Source organism: Panthera tigris, chromosome A3 (assembly GCF_018350195.1).
Source record: "Panthera tigris isolate Pti1 chromosome A3, P.tigris_Pti1_mat1.1, whole genome shotgun sequence".
Lineage (NCBI taxonomy): Eukaryota > Metazoa > Chordata > Mammalia > Carnivora > Felidae > Panthera > Panthera tigris.
Genome location: NC_056662.1, coordinates 123,256,919 through 123,274,847, shown reverse-complemented (window position 1 = coordinate 123,274,847; position 17,929 = coordinate 123,256,919). Strand labels below are relative to the sequence as shown.

Below are 17,929 nucleotides of genomic sequence, written 5' to 3'. Positions count from 1 at the left end.
ATTCCAAACTCTTCCAGGCACTGAGGACACAAAGGCAATCCAAAGAGAAAACACTTGGTCTCACAGAAACACAATAAACAAATGAAATGCATTAATGTCTGATGATGGGGAGCTAAAAGGGTAAGAATCAAGAGTAAGGAGTGCATTGGTTACCTATTATTGCTTAACAAATTACCCAAAACATAGCAGCTTAAAACAGCAGGCATTTATTATCTCACATAATTTATTATCTCCTGAGGCTCAGGAATCTAGGAGTAGCCTAGATGCGAGGATCTAGCTCAAAGTTGTTCATGAGGTTGCAGCCAAGCTCATTGGTCAGAAACGCAGACATCTCAAAGATCCCCTGGGGCTGGAGAATCTACAGCTGAGCTCAGTCATGTGATTGTTGGCCAGTCACTGTTCCTCACTGGCTATTGGCCAGTGGCTGACCTACTCTAGAGACATCCAGGGGCTCATTTATAAGAGCATTCAGGAATGGACTCCACATTTTATTGATGTAGCAATGTCCACAAAAAGATGCGATGCAAGGTTTTCTGATTATTTAACTTCATGACTGAGTGGCAAGGAATCATTTATGGAAAGAAACCTTTAAAATGTAAATTGAGGCTTATGTCGAATAGGCTAATTATGGAACTCTAAGGAATGTAAATGACCAAAAGAAGAGACAGAGACTTTTGTCATCTAATATTTATTGAACATTTATTACATGCCAAGTTTTGTGCCAAACACTTTATATAGTTCTAGAAGGGGAAGAGAAATTTGAAGTCAGAGTTCAGGGTGATGGTCTCAGATAATGGTCTTCTTTTTGCCCTATCCATTCAAATTCATGTCTGAGTCCTAGAGAGAGAAGGATTATAGCAGGAAGCAGACAGAAGTAATTTTCCCACAAAATCTATGAGAGATTTTGGGATCCTAAAGTAGTTCCCCTCAGGAACTACCATGACTAAATATGATACCAAGGAAATATGTCTCTTGTTGAGCACAGAAATGTCTGCACGGTGTCCAAGGACATGAAATGATTTCAGGGGACTGTCAACCATATGCAGCCCTTACAAGGAAGAAAGTGCAGTGGAGGTAGCGTCAGAGCCTCTTGGCATTTCATGGGCGATGTTGCTGATGAGAAAGAGAGGAAAATGGCTGATTTCTGATATGGCCCAGATCAGCTATGTGGGGACACTTGAAGATAACTCCTAGAAACTGCCACAGTTGTTGAGGACCCTTTCATGGAAGTAAGAGAGTAGTTGGGGACACTGCAGAAGGGATGGAGAGCCCACAATAGCAGTGAGATTGAAACAGAGAAAAATGTAACACCTAGATATTTATGATAGGAAGGAATATTTCTGGTGGATGTTATAAGGATGTCAGAAGGACCTGCACTTAGTCGTAGAATATGTTCCCCTCTTCCTCATTATTCCATTGCACATAAAGTTGAAAATCTTGGTTAGACCCCCTTTGAACTAGGATATGTAGATTGAAGATTATGTAAAAAGGGACAAGAGGAAGAAAAAGAGCAAAGACACAGAAGAAAATAAAGTTTTTTTTCTAAGTGTAGAAGAAAACTAAAATTTGTTCTTAATATACGTTCTAGAGATAGAACCACTAGTCATAAATATCAGTGACTTTTGAGTTGTGGTTTTCCATTGGCTCTAATAGTGAATTTTATTCTTTGTAAATTTTTAAGTATAGATAATTCTAAAAGCTTGTGAAACATACAATTGCTTCATGCAGCCTCCATAGGATAGCTCTGCTGTACCCTGAGATCCACATTAATATCTTTTCAAACACCTTAGATCAAGAAAACTGACCACTTAGAGATTTATTTATCTTAAATGTAAGTTAAAAATCAATAGCTAAACCATTCATAAAACCATATTTAACTCCTATATTATAGCTATCCTGTGCCAGCTGGCATTTAATTATGCAGAGACCCAAAGAGATAGATGGCCCTAAAAGCCAGCACACTTGAGCTGTGAGACTTGGAAATTCTTGCAAAAGTACTGTTCAATGATAGCATTGCCTTCATTGCTTATAAAAAGAATGATTTTTTTTTAAATCTGGCAAACATCAACATTTAGATATTTGATACATCTCACATGTATATATATATATATATATATATATATATATATATATATATTACAGAGAGACTAAAATAATATTTTTAAGACTTTCAAGGTCATTCACCATACATAATGTAACTGCAACTCCAAATGTTTCATTTTAATCCATCAATATGACCCATTAATTCCCCTCAATGAAACCCACATCATAAGGAAGCTTTTAATGTCAGGGCAGGGTACAGTGAGGATAAGAAAAATATGGGAGATGTAGTTCAGCTATCACTATAAATTAAAGACAAAGTAGAGATTGGGACTAGCTACACATGAATATTCCTTTAGAGTACAGTATGTTTCCATTTTATTGGATTCCTCAGAAATGAATTGCTCTGTTCAACCTAGTTTTTGTGGACTAGTAATATTGTTACTTTTACAAATTATTCCTTCTTATTTTTCAGTGGAGACTTTAATGGAAATTCCCTAGGAAAATAAAAATGGAATTTTTCATAAATCAAAATGTCTTTCCATATCATCCATTTGTTGAACAGTCGTGGACTGAAAAATGGTCCTCCAAAGATGTCCATGTCCTAATCTCTGGAACCTGTGAATATGTTACCTTACATGACAAAAAGGACTTTGCAGATGTGATTAAGATGTGTTAAGGATCTTGAGATGGGGAGATTATCCTGGATCATCCAGGTGGACCTAATGTAATACCAAGGGGCCATAGGAGAGGAAAGTGGAGGGGGGCAGAATCAGAAAGGAGAATGTGATGGTGGAAGCAACAGTTCTATCAAAGAAACAGATAATGAGGTGCTATGCTGCTGGCTTGAAGATGCAGGAAGGGGCCACAAACCAAGGAATGTAGGTAGCCAATTTCTGGACAAAGCGAGGAAATGGATTCTCTCCTACATCTTCCCAAAAGAACAAAAGCCTGTCACCACCTTAATTTTAGCCCAGTGAAGTTGAATTTGAAGTTCTGATCTCCAGAACTGTATAAGAGAGTAAATTTGTGTTGTTTTAAGCCGCAGATTTGTGGTAATTTGTGGAAGCAGCAATAGGAAAGGAATATACCAACTAAATAAAGGCTTAGATCATTTCTGTTTTGTAAACAAATGAACAATATTAAACAAGTAGATTTCAAGCTTCAGAATATTAGCTATTGCCAAAACACTGTGCCTTCTCTTCCACCAAATATTTCCCCTCAGTGTACCTTTGTCCTGTTGTTGGCTGAATATTCCTGCTTGATGTGACTTTTGACAAGTATTTAGTCTTGACAGAGAGAAAGCCAACCGACTCAGCTAATTTATGTTTTTCTCTAATATTGAGCTTTCTTTGGGTTTAGCCATATGTGTTAGTTTTTTTTAATTTATATTTTAAAAATGCATTATGTTGTGATCTTAAAAATTGCAAAGCCATCTTATTCTCAGCCTAAACCAACCAAGCTAACATATTTAATAGCTTTAATGAGACCCAAGCCTACAATTCAGCTCTCTAAATTATCCATCAGAGATACCGCCCTCTGTGATCCTGGGTACCACATAACAGAGGAACTAAAATGTCTACTCTTCTCCTGCCCTGCATTATGGTTTCTCTGTTAAACTTTGCCTTCTTGGATTTAGATACCTTTAAAAGAGTCGTGCTTGCTTGTCTTTTCATAGCCTAGTTCCTAAAAAAAATAAAATGTAGTCACATTGTTACCATAGAGTTCAAATCCATTCTTAGATTCCATTTTCATTCGTGCTTTTCTTTAGAATTCTTAACTGAAATTAACAAAGTTAAACAAAAATTTTTAAAAGAAATGTTAATATTCCAATATTACTAAAGGATCTCAGCTTTTAGTTCTGGCATTACCCATTTTTGTAACATTTAAGGAGGTCATAGAACCACATTCATTTTCATTTTGGGGGTGATTCTTGCCCCTGGTTAGTAAAACTGAAATATCAACCCCAAAGAGCATCTGTGGGAGTTGAGTAGATGGGTGAACTTTTGACTGCTCACATCTGGCCCTCTCCCTGTGTCTGGGGAAATGCCCCACAGATAAGTCCTATAAGATCTTAAGTATTGTTCTAGACTTGGTTTGAGTTAACTTTTTCTAGCCCAGGAGATGAGATTATCCCACATAAAACTGTCCTGATACTGTAGACGAGCTCATCATCCAGTGCCACAGTGAATAGCATGCCCTTAAGTCAGAAGAGGAGGAATTCAGTTAACTATATGTTGGGTAAGGAGAGCTTTTGACTGAAGGGAATTCTTGAGTCCTGTCTTGAAAGATAGCTGGTATTTTCATAAAGGAAAAGGAAAATGGCATTCTAGATGAGGAGATAATTTAACAAAATTAACTGGTCTGAAATGGCATGATCCAGTGGAAAAAAGTTGATTCTAGTCATAACTGCACAATCAAAACAAATAACACTTTTTACCTTATATGTTTTCACTAGGGTTGTGCACATTTTTTACTAATGAATTGCCCTGAGCTCTTCCATGTGTATTTCAACATCCAAACCTGTGTGCCCTTACATATCCCATGTCCTGTGTTTAGAATGCAGTTGCCTTCCTTGGTAACCCTACCCCCAAATAGACCAGAAAAGTCTGTATGCATTTTCCAATACTCAAGTAACACTGCCCTAATTTTCCTAGGCAGCAGAATTAGGCTCCTGGGATTTTGAGATACCTTGAACATCTCTAACAGTCTAGCACTTACTACATCTACAGTATGTTCACTTGACTGTCTTTTGTCTGTTTGCTTTTTTTGCTGAAACGTTTAAAAGAAAATTCTTAAAATGATACTACTTTAACCTTAAATATTTTAGTGTGAGTCTCTAACATAAGGACTTTTAATAACAGAAACAGCAGCACTGTTATCACCCCTCATAAAATTAACAATAACTCAGTAATATCTTTTTATTACCCAGTTCTTATTCAATTTCTTGAATTTCTCTAAAATGGATTTAGCTGACTGCATCCTCAAGGTTCCAGTTGGGGGCTTCTAAGACAACAAAAGGATTTGTGTTTTACCATTGGAGTACCTTAAGATTGTCATTTAAACTGATTGCACAACCTCTGTTTTAGCACAGCAGGAACAAAAATTAAGATAGAAAAAAGAATGGAGAATAAAATTTCAGCCTTGAGGATAGCATGGCTTTGGATTTATTATATAATGTACTCTTCTGGGCCAGTTCATAGCCTTCTGGGGGAGAAATCTATCTTGCCCATCGAAGCCCCAGATTACCCAATTCTAGGTGGAATAGCCTCCTGAGGGTAAGAGCAGGACTCTCCTTATGGGTCTCTTTCTTGAGGGATGTAGACCATAGACTCATGGTCAAACCAAATGAATTTTTTTTTTTTTAAGCTAAAATGTATTCTCCACTTCCAATGTTTCTCTCCAAGGTGAAGGATCTAAATGAATGTAATATTCCTGGCCTCTCTCAATCCCTTCTTCTCTCTGCCCCAGGAAAGTGGAGTGACTTGCATGATATATAAGTTTTGGAAGAATAAACCGGGCATGCTTAGCTCATTTCTGTTTTCTTCTCCGAGCTAGCTTCCCACAGCATGTAGGAGGTCTTTGCTTCTCCATGATATAACCTGAGCAAGTCTCCACCCTAACTGAATGCTATTTGAGTAAATCTAATTCTGGGGTTCACTGTGCAGCCCCTTTGGACTAACATGTCAACTGTGGACCCTAATATAGCCTTTATTGGAAATCCAGATGATGTTTTGGTCTCCATATGTTCTATTCCTAGTCTTCAGATTTTTTTTTTAGAACCCTGATGAAAATGGAGGGCACTATTTTGGGAGTATTCTCAAAAACATAAACAATCATAAAATGTTATGTTAATACACTACTATATTCTATTGGTTAATATTTTATGTAGGATTTTATATTGATATTCATAAGTGGGATTAATATGTAGCTTTCTTTTAGGGTTTTTGTTACCAGGATTACACTAGCTTCATAAGAAGAATTTAGACATTTTCTTTCCTTTTTTTTTTTTTCTATGCTCTGGAATAATTTGAGTAGTATTGGAACTAACAGCAATTTATATTTTCCTAAAATCACCCTTTTAATTCAGTTTCTCAAGTTAATTTACTAAGAGTTGAGCAAAATATTCACTTATGAATCTTGCAGTTTCCTCTATTTGTGGTTATTCCCTTATCATTTCCAACTTTTGTGCTTTCATGGTATTGCCCATTTCCTCACTTGATCAGATGACCTAAAGATTTATGTTAATGTAGGTTTAAGATTTTTGGAAAAAACATTTCTTGGATTTATATGTTTCTCCTTTTAAATTCATTATTGCATATGCGTTATTTATGATTCTTCCCTTCTGCTTTCCTTGGCATTCTTTTTCTTAACTTGAGTCTTATTTGTAAATATAAATTTTTTTAGCTATGAATTTTCCCCTGAGCTTTACTTTGCTTGTATCCCATGATTCTGATGAGTAAAGTCATTTGATAAACAAGCAGATGTGCCCAGTTGAGAGATCTGTTGTCCTGTGAAGGAGATAGTTGAGTGATCTATTGTTTGGATAAATAGGTTTTCAGGAAGTCATTTAAGCAACAAAGTTATTCCCAATAATTTCCTGCCCTTCCACCGAAAGACTTGGTTTTGGTGACCCATTGGTATCAAGCTTGGCTATATGGCTTGTTTTGGACAATGAAATGTTAACAGATGGTTCATTGAAGGATTCTCCCATTTGTCTTTCCTCTCTACCCCAAGATCAGTATGTCCCATGTTGGGACTATTCATTTGAGCAGGGTCCCAGAATGAAGAAGATACAGAATAGAGGTGCAACCAATCAGTTAAAGACATGTAATGGGAGCAAGAAATAAATCTTTGTTGTTGTAAACTGCGGAGATTTTTGAGTTATTTGTTATTGTAGAATAAGCTAGCAAAACCGTCTGCTATAGCATGTACTGAATATATATACAAACGCATATAGGTATATATTCTATATTCCTTCATATGTACCTTTATATACTATATACTATATATCATGTATACCTAGATATAATATAGGAACATCTTTTGAAAAATAAGGTATAAGTAAATTTTATGGGACTTCAGATGCAATTCTTGCTAATTAAATTATTACAAAAATTTATAGTTGTGTCTTTGCTTTTATGACACATCTGTAGTCATAGCCATGATTTGTCTGATGCTAAGTCTTGGGTCAGAAAAGTTCCTCTGTTACAACTTTTTTTCTTTGAGAAAATTCCTTGCTCTATACCCATCACCTTTGGGACATGGTTCTAGAAAGCTAATAATATGAAAAAAAAAAAAAAAAAAAGAAAGAAAGAAAGAAAGAAAGAAAGAAAGAAAGAAAGAAAGAAAGAAAGAAAAGAAAACACTGGCTCTACTTGTTTGCAATTTAAAAATTCTGACTTCATTATTCCTTAAAACCAGTGGAAATGACCCATAATCTTAGTAACATATTTTTATAAATGTTGTCTCTTCCAGAATAAAAGTGTCTCCTGTAACTATTAGCATGATATACGAAGATAGTTTAAAAAAATTCCTCTAACTAGGAAAAAGAAAATATTCTAATTTTTTCTTGAAGCTGTAGTCAAGAAGTCAGGTAATATTTAAAGACTCTAAAATATGCATCTTATTTTGAAACCACAGATTAAGAGCTGTACTTTTATTTAGCAAGTACTTATAATTTTACAATTATTTTAATATTATGGGTTACAGAACACTGTTGTAGTAGATCTAAGCAAAAACATAAGATCAAAAAAATATTTGAAAATATTAATTTTGGTTCAATACTTCCTTCTCTGTATTGTCATTATTGTACATGGCAAAGCTGGCATAAGAAAATCTGGTTAAATATCTAATTTTACACTTGATCTTAGCTAAAAGGCTAAGAAGCGATTTTTAAATGTCTAATTTTGTTCTTATAAACCCCAATTCTCAATATGTTAGTACAAATCTGAGTTTTAATATGCTAATCTCTGAGTAATCAAATATGCCTAGGAAAAAAATAATCTGCGGGCAACTGCATCTACAGACCATATGATTTGCATTATTAGTACTTTCCATGTAATAATTCTACACATTGTTATCATTAGCAACACTATTTCAATCATGAATATCACCAAGTTCAGAAGAAATCATTTCTGAATTGTCTCTATTAGACCATGATCAAGAGGAAAAAATACAAGACCGAGTTTTCCTTTAGTGTTGTATCTGACATTTTTAAATAGACTCATTTTCTGTGGTTTCATGTAACCTATTACATTTGTCACTGGATGGCAAGGAGGCCTGTCTCTCATTAGCACTTCCGCCAGTACTTGAGAAAAATATCCTGAAAGAAAAAAGATTCAATTTGCCTCCCCTGGATTTGGAGGCATTTGATTTTTTGAGAATTTCAGTAAATATCATCTCTAATTTTAGTTGAATACCCCTCACCATATGATATTACAAGATATAACTAACATACTATCCGCCTAGAAATATGTTTCTCTTTGATCCTAAAAATGGCTTTTGATTAAAAAATTGGCTCTCCATTATGTTAAGAGTGAGATAGAATTTAAGTGGTGGTGGGGGAGACTGATCTGTAAATGACAGAACAAAAGAATAGATCAGAATTAGATCTGTGACTTTTTTATCCATCCCTTATTTTTTTCCCTCCTTTATGTTTATCTGAGTCCCAAGATTCCCTGACAACTTTTCACAGATTTGGACTGTATTTATACTGGGTTTCGTGTGCAGTGTGTCAGTATGTGTGTGTGTGTGTATGTGTGTGTTGTCTTTGCAAGGAAATTTTGGAAAGTGTTTTTAGCCCAGTTGTTTGCCTTGCTCCTCCTCCTCCCCACCCCCCATTACCAAAGATGTCCTTATCGCATCTGTTAGTGACTCTCTATTGAGGTGAGCCATTTATAAGAGAGAATTCCCCTGTACCACTCACCTATGGACATATCCTAGTGTAAGTGCTGAATAATCTTACAGTTGTGCAAATCAGACTATGTCACTCCCATGCTTAAAATTGCCTATTGGCTCTCTCTTACCTACAGGATGAAACCCACAGTCCTCTATTCAGCTTACAAGGTCTTCATGATCTGGCTCTAATCTTCCATTCTGGTCTTTTCTCCCTTGCTGTAGGAGTTTTAAAAATCTAGAGCTTTTCTACAAGCTGTATTTTGATCCCTTTGTATTTACACATCTATTTGTTTAGTCTTAGATGGCCTTCACCAACTGGGGAGGCTAATTAATTCTTTTGTTTTAGTTCAAATGCTAAACCTTTTCAGGGAAGCCTTTTCTACCTGCCTGGAGCATCCTCCAGATTTCCCACTGTACTTTGTTACACACCAACTGAAGCAGAGATGGCTAATTTACTGTCAATCCAATATCTATTCTTCTCTCCTTCCCTCATAAAGGATTTCTAATTTTATTTGGGGTGTCAGGTGCCGAGTTTCCAAATGTATTGTGGCCAAGTGACCAATCTCTGGCCAATAAACTACAAATATATGGTGGGTGAAACTTCTAAGAAATCTCAAAAGGCAGACAGTTATCTGGCACTGACCTTTTATATTTCCATACTGCTTGCAATATGGGTGTATTGCCTGGAGCTCCAGCACCTATCTTGGACCATAAGACTCTCATGAGAATGAACACTATGTATTAGAGATGGTGGGGCAGAAAGATGGAAAAATCTGAGACTGGCACTGTAAGGCTGTCTTAACAGCCTTGGACTATGTACCTCCGAACTTCTTTTACCTGAGAGATAAAAGTTTATTTATCTACTTCGTGCTTTTGAAATATGCTTGTGGAATGCAGTCTTTAGTTGGGTTTTCTCTTACATTCACCAACTCTTGACTAATGCATCTGCAAAATGAGAACTAGCAAAGTTATAACATTGGTCTTTTATCATATATATCTCCCCTACTCTGTTATTTCACAGGAGGAGAGCTGGGGTTACTGTATTGTGTTCTTTTTTTTTTTTTATGTTCATTTATTTTTGAAGGAGAGAGAGGCAGAGCACGAGCGGGGAGAGGCAGAGAGAGAGGGAGACACAGAATCTGAAGCAGGCTCCCGGCTCTGAGCTGTCAGCACAGAGCCCTACCCAGGGCTCGAACCTGTAAACCATGAGATCATGACCTGAGCTGAAGTTGGACGCCCAACCAACTGAGCCACTCAGTCGCCCCATGTTGTGTTCTAATATAACAAGACTATCATGCTGAGTTCTGTCAGGCCATGATCCTTGAATTGGTGGTACTGGTAAGAGTGGAGACTTCCCAGAAGGTCATCTTGGTGTCTATCATCTAGAGACCAGGCAAAGTCTTCAGATAAAACCAGAACAATTGTAAGGGGGAACTCAGTTGATAAATAACTGGGCCTTTCTCATCCTCTCTGAGCCTGAGCTATGAGAAGTTTACGTTTCCATAAGGATACTTTTAGGTGAGAAGGCATATGGGGACCCAGACTGAGTGGGACCTTTGTTGTGCATCACAGAGTAAAAGTGAGTAAGCCATAGCTTGTTAAGTTGATTCACTCTAGATGCATGCTGCTCTTTCTGTGTATTTCCACTTTAAGTGTTTCTTCCCTATCTAAGTAGTATTCAGAGGTGCCAAGGCAAGGGCCTGTGTCCATGTAGAGTCCTTCTGAAGTCAGTATGATGGTAGCTGTAAGAATCATCCAGGGTCCACAAGAATAAGGGAGAACTCAGGAGGAAAGAGTGAGGAAAGTGAATCAAGGGGCCAGCCACACCTTTCACCAAGAGTACTGCTTCTAATGCAAGACCCTCCATTAAGGAATACTGAACTTCCCTTCAGTTAGGGACACATCATAATAGAAGGGCATATGGAGGTCATTTAGTCAAACCTTCTCACTTTACAGATGAGGAACTGAGATTTATAGAGGTTACATGAACTTGCCTGTGTTAGTGACAGAGCCAATTCAATGTTCTTCCCACTATGCAATATTAATATCAGGTCACTGAACAAACCAATTTTCAGTGAAAGAAAATAAATTTTAAAAATTGTGTGTTGGTGTATTTTTATGGAGAAGAAAGCCACAGGTGTTTTTTAAAAAGTAAAAAAAAAAAAATTAAGTTTATTTTATTTTCAGAGGCGGGGGGTGGGGGTGGGGAGCAGAGAGAATGAGCAGGGGAGGGGCAGAGAGAGAGAGAATCCCAAGCAGGCTTTGCACTGCCACCAACATGGGGCTCAAATCCATGAATCATGAGATCATGACCTGAGCTGAAACCAAGAGTTGAATGCTTAACTTGACTAAGCCACCTAGGCACCCCTAAAAAAAAAAAATCTAATTTGCAAGGGCATTCATGAGCCATAGCACAAATAGTAAATGTTGGGAGAATGGCAATTTTAGTAACTTCTTCATCTGTTTGTTCAAGTTCCTGTGAATGAGATTCCAAAAGACAAGTCCTTCCCACTCCCTAACTCCATCGATCAAGAAGTTTCTCTTGAAGGTAAGTAGCTTTTATTTTCACTGTAATCTTCCCTTGATGTCTCACTATACTTGTAACTAAAGCTTTGATGGGAAAATACCTTAACTACAGTAGGTGCTCAGTTCAGAGGCTTGTGGATTTTCCATATGTAATCCTACCTGCACATGGATGATGTTTGTTTCTATCAGCACTGACTGCACGGAAAGGCCTGGTGCTCCTCAGTCAGTTCTGATATTTTCCCTTTGTTCTTCACAAGTATTTGCTTGGTTCAACATGATAATTTGAACTTGGATGCTCACTCATTCAATATCATTTCTGACCTATGTTGACTCTGAAAATTAGGTTTATTTCCAAAGTGATTTTTCTTTACTTATTTTATTAGATATTTTATGCATCACACTCCCTTTTCTCAGAAAAAATAGCTAACAAAATAAATTTGAAAATGTTAACATCATTGAGTGGGTGAATGAATGAATGAATGAATGAGTAAACAGCATTTTGAAGGAGAAACACTGGGTCCAGTTGTAGCTGCTAATGGAATGTGCTGAGTTGCCACTCGCCTTGACTGAGTCATTGGTGTCTCATACTTACGGCCTGCTTTCAAAACCAGCATGCTGTGGTATCATGCTATTGAAATAATAATGAATCCAGTTTTGTTCCTGGTATTCTTCTGGCCCTTCTCCCACCCAGTCAAGTGGACATTCCACATTCCCTACAGTAGGGTAGGAAAGCATGGCAGAAAGCAGAAAGAAGGCAATCCTTGCTTTTGTGTTTCAAAACTCTTAAGTCTCAGTAAAAGGGGAGGAATTCCCCTCTAGGACCTGGACTGTAGACTGGAAGCCTATATATGATAAGAGAAAACTTGGAGACATTTCTTAAGCTAGGAGGGTTGAGAGAGAAAGGGAGAAGATACGATTAATTAGGGAAGAGCTTGGGGAAAATGGGATGGACCATGGGAGAAGAAGAAAGATGGCATCTGGAGAACATTCAATGTTCAGTTGAGCAAACAGCCAAGGTATTCACTATCCATGAGCCATAAAGGAGTTAAGTCAGTACTCACAGGATGTCTAGTCTCCTTTTGAGTATCCCTTGAGTTGAGGAGACATGACACTTGCTCTTGGAGCCAACTTCTTAAAGAGAATTTCCCTTGCATTAGTCAACATGCTACCAGTGGCCCCATAGGTAGTTGTGACTTTCTTTCCAGAGCTTTTAAGAAACAAATTTTTTAACGTTTATTCATTTTTTGAGAGACAGAGAGAGAGAGAGCACGAGTCGGGGAGGGGCAAAGAGAGGGAGACACAGAATCCGATGCAGGCTCCAGGCTCTGAACTGACAGCACAGAGACCGACATGGGGCTCAAACTCACGGACCTTGAGATCTTGACCTGAGCCGAAGTCAGACATTTAACCGACTGAGCCACCCAGGTGCCCCTCTTTCCAGAGCTTTTGATTGGACTCTACCAGATCACACTGTGTGGAAATACCTCTTACTTGATGTTCTAGGGCATTCACAATCCCTCTGAAGGAAGGCAGTGTCCTTGTCCGTAAGTCTTGTGCTGAGTGAAAGCAAAAGTTTCGTGACCTTGGGTTTAGGCTTTTAAATATTTTCGGGTATACAGCACAAAGAGTCCCCCCCCCTTTTTTTTTCTGTCCAAGAGGGGAAGTTGATTTGGCTAAGCAAGATAAGGAATGTGGCCAGAATAAGGTACGAAAGTGGAGAGGTAAGAGACCAATAGGAAGGCCTCCTTGAAGCAATACACTCTTCCACCCACTATGTGACTCTTGCGAGATGGGCAGAGATGCTCTTGTCATGTCCACCCCTTGTTGGGTACGTTGCAGAAACACCGCTGGAGCAGCGCTGCGTGTTCTCACCTCCCCATTCTCACGGGTCAGGGGTAAGTGGAAGTACTGAGGGAGGTGGAAGTACTAATTAACCCTCCCATCCATTTTCATCTCTGGACTCCAGTCATTAGTGTCAAAGCCTGGAAACACATATGCCTTTTATCAAGGCTATAACTTGCCCTCCTCTCACAGTTTATGGGGTTCTGATAAAGATCCTGCCACGTGGGTCATTTTCTATATGGTGTTAAAAGGATTTTTTCAAACCTGTTCTGTCATCTAATGAATGTTACACCCCAGAGTTGCAATTTCAATGCCAATCATGGTAAATTTTGGCAGCAGAGAACGTGTACTTCTGTCATTTCCTATAAAGTCATATATATAAAAGTGTCAAGACCTCTCTAGGGCCCAGAAGAGAAATGCTGGTTTAGACAAATCATGAGCTACAAGCCTTTAATGTGTGTGATGGTTAATTTTATATGTCAACTTGGCTGGGCCATGGTGCCAAAATATTTGGTCAAACATTATTCTGGATAATTTCTATGAAGATGTTATTTGGATGAGATTAACGTTTAAATTGGTAGACTTGGGTTACCCTCCATAATGTAGGTGGGCCTCATCTAATCAGATGAAGGCCTTAAAGAATAAAGACTGGCTTCCTTCTACCTCCAAGCAAGAGAGAATTCTACCACAAGATTGCCTTTGGATGGCAGCTGCAACTCTTCTTTGGGTATTCAGCCTCTGGACTACCCTGCAAATTTAGGGCTTGCCAAGCCTCTATAATCATTTAAGCCAATTACTTGAATTCTTAATCCTTCTTGGTCTCTTTGTCTCTCTCTCTCTCTCTCTCTCTCTCTCTCTCTCTCTCTCTGTCTTTATATGTTGTGTGTATATAATTACACTGTTGGGTTTCATTTTTCTGGAGAACCCTGATTGATATAACATGTGACCTGTTTTTCTAGTTACCTTATTGTTACATAACAAACAACCCTAAAACTTGGGGTGCCTGGGTGGTTCAGTCCATCAAGCAACTGACTCTTGATTTCGGCTCAGATCATGATTTCATGGCTTCATGAGTTCGATCGCCGAATTAGGCTCTGCATACTGACTGCTCACGGAAACCACTTGGGATTCTCTCTCTTTCCCTCTCTCTCTGTCCTCCCTCCTCTACTCATGCTCTCTATTTCTCTCTCAAAATAAATAAATGAAACCTAAAAGCAAAACAAAACAAAAAACAAACAGCCCTAAAACTTAGTGGCAGAGCTGGGCTGGCTCAGCGATGGTCTGGAATAAAGATTGACTCTTTTTTTAAAATATTTTTTTTTTTTAAGCAATCTCTACACCACACAGAGCTTGAACTCACAACCCTGAAATCAAGAGTCACACGCTCCACTGACCCAGCCAGCCGGGCACCCCAAGATTCACTTTTAAGATCACTCTCACACATGGCTAGCAAGCTGGTACCAGCTGCTGTCTGGTAGCTTAGCCAGAGCTATTGGCCAGCACCCCCATTCCTGTCCATGTGCACCACAGGCTAGTGACTCACAGCATGGTGACTGTGTTCCAACCAGCAAACAACCTAGGAGAGAGAACCAGGCAGCTGTACCACCTTTTATGACCTAGCCCAGGAACTCACATAGCATCATCTCAGCCATAATCACAAGCCCGCCCAGACTTAAGGGGAGAAATTCTAGGGTTGCCAGATAAAATACAAAAATGCTTAGTTATATTTGAATTTCAGATAACAATATTTTTTAGTATTAAGTGTGTCCCATGCAACTTTCAGGTCATACGTATACTAAAAAATTTTTTGGGTTTCCTGTATTTTCTCACTTGTTACATCTGGAAACCCTCTTACAGACCTTCTCTATTGATGAGAGAAGAGTCAAAGTCACATTCTGAGGAGGGCAAATGGAATGACAGTATTGTTGCTCCCATATTTGGAAAAGACTCTGCCCGTCCCAGTCTGCCCTCTGGCCATAAGAGTTGCCACCCCTTACATGTGCGAAATACATCCATCCCTTATCCCTAAGACCATCCATTCTCATCCCTTTAGAAATCAGCTTGAAGTCAGTATCTCACCATCTAGATCAGGTCCAGGTGCAGGTGAAGGTCCTCTGTGGGGTACCATCCCTCAGGTACAATTCCTTGAGTATCATTCCTTTTGTTTTGTTTTAATATTGTTATTTATTTTTTGAGAGACAGAGGGTGAGAGAGAGCAAGTGGGGGAAGGACAGAGAGAGGATCCAAAGTGGGCTCTGTGCTGTCAGCAGCAAGCCCGGTATAGGGCTCAAAACCACAAATCCTGAGACCATGTCCTGAGCTGAAGTTGGATGCTCAACCGACTGAGCCACCCAGGCACCCCATTGAGTATCACTCTTTTTTGTCTAAGTTGATATGCTTCCTTTAAAAATGTTGTGAGCTTTTGTTTCAATTTATAAGCCTCTCCATTAGACCAAAGTCTCACTCACAAATCTCTAGATACGCCCTCCTCTACCTAACCTCCCTGAGGGACTGCAGTCAATGGGACAAGGCCCTTAAGATTCTTAGAAGCCCTATTGTTTTGTTTCTTGTTTTTGTTGTTTGCCTTAATTCACAAATAAATCAACATGAAACAATACATTAATAAAAGAAAGGATAAGAACCATAAGATCCTCTCAATAGATGCAAAAAAAGAATTTGATGAAATACAGCATCCTTAATTGATAAAAACCCTCAAGAAAGTAGGGATCATATGTGGAATTTAAGAAACAAAACAGATAAACACAGGTGAAGGGAAGGAAAGATATGTTAAAAACAGGGAGATGAACCATAAGAGACTCTTAAATACAGAGAACAAACTGAGGGTTGCTGGAGGGGAGGTGGGCAGGGGGATGGGCCAAATGGGTGATGGGCATTAAGGAGGGCACTTATTGGGATGAGCACTGGGTATTATATTTGAGTGATGAATCCTGAAACCAATACTACACTGTATGTTAGTTAACATAGAAATCCTGAATTTAAATAAATAAATTAAAAAAAAAAAAGAAAGTAGGGATAGGGTGAACACACCTCAACATCATAAAGGCCATATACAAGAGACCCAGGTATTATCCTTAATGGGGAAAACCTGAGAGCTTTCCCCCTAAGGTCAGGAACATGACAGGGAGGTCCACTCTCACCACTATTGTTCAACATAGTACTGGAAGTCCTGGCCTCAGCAATCAGACAACAAAAAGAAATAAAAGACATACAAATTGGCAAGGAAGAAGCCAAACTTTTACTCTTCGCAGATGACATGATACTCTATGTGGAAAAACTGAAAAACTCCACCAAAAAACTGTTAGAACTGATACATGAATTTGCAGTCGCAGGGTATAAAATCAGTGTATAGAAATTGGTTGTATTTCTATACACCAATAATGCAGCAGCAGAAAGAGAAATCAAGGAACAGATCCCATTTACATCTGTACCGAAAATCACAAAGTACCTGGGAACAAACCTAACCAAAGAGGTAAAAGTTCTGACAACTATAGAAAGTTTATGAAAGAAATTGAAGAAGGCACAAAGAAATGGAAAAACATTCCATGCTTATGGATTGGAAGAACAAATATTGTTAAAATGTCTGTAGTACCCAACGCAATCTCACATTTAATGAAATCCCTATCAAAATAACACCAGCATTCTTCACAGAACTGGACCACACAATTCTAAAATTTGTATGGAACCAGAATATACCCCAAATACCCAAAGAAATCCTGAAAAAGAAAACCAAATCTGGAGGCATCACAATTCCAGATTTCAAGCTGCACCAAGACAATATGGTATTGACATAAAAACAGACATATAGATCAATGGAACAGAATAGAGAGCCCAGAAATGGACTCACAAATGTATGGCCAACTGATCTTCAAAAAAGCAGGAAAGAATATCCAGTGGAAAAAAAGACAGTCTCTTCAGCAGATGGTGCTGGGAAAACTGGACAGCAACAGCAACGTGCAAAAGAATAAAACTGGGTCACTTTCTTTCATCATACACAAAAATAAATTCAAAATGGATGAAAGACTTAAATGTGAGACAGGAAATCATCAAAATCCTATAGGAGAAAATAGGCAGCAACCTCTTTGACCTTGTCTCGGGAGACAAGGGAAACAAAAGCAAAAACGAACTACTGGGACCTCACCAAGATAAAAAGCTTCTGCACAGCTAAGGAAATAATCAACAAAAACTAAAAGGCAACTATCAGAATGGAAGAAGATATTTGCAAATGGCATATTAGATAAAGGGTTAGTATCCAAAATGTATAAAGAACTTACCAATCTCAACACCCAAAACACAAATAATCCAGTGAAGAAATGGGCAGAAGACATGAACAGACACTTTTCCAAAGAAGACATCCAGATGGCTAACAGACATGAGAAAAGATGCTCAACATGACTCATCATCAGAAATACTAATCAAAACCACAAAGAGATTCATTCCACCTCACACCTGTCAGAATGGCTAAAATTAACAACTCAGGCAACAACAGATGTTGGCAAGGATGTGGAGAAAAGGGAACCCTTTTCCACTGCTGGTAGGAGTACAAACTGGTGCAGCCACTCAGGAAAACATTGTAGAGGTTCCTCAAAAAATTAAAAATAGA

General features: G+C 38.3%; 1 protein-coding gene across 3 annotated transcripts in view; it reads left to right on the top strand.

The window, feature by feature from the left end:
• The window catches only part of LOC122237425, a 126,654-nt gene that overhangs the window by 6,054 nt on the left and 102,671 nt on the right, over positions 1 to 17,929 (top strand). For all 3 annotated transcript variants that reach the window (XR_006215986.1, XR_006215985.1, XM_042982435.1), the window contains exon 2: positions 11,414 to 11,488. Coding sequence is in view for 1 of the 3 variants with exons in the window: in XM_042982435.1 (XP_042838369.1) it covers positions 11,414 to 11,488 (75 nt within the window). In the remaining 2 variants the exon portion in view is untranslated. The remainder of the gene's footprint in view (positions 1 to 11,413; positions 11,489 to 17,929) is intronic.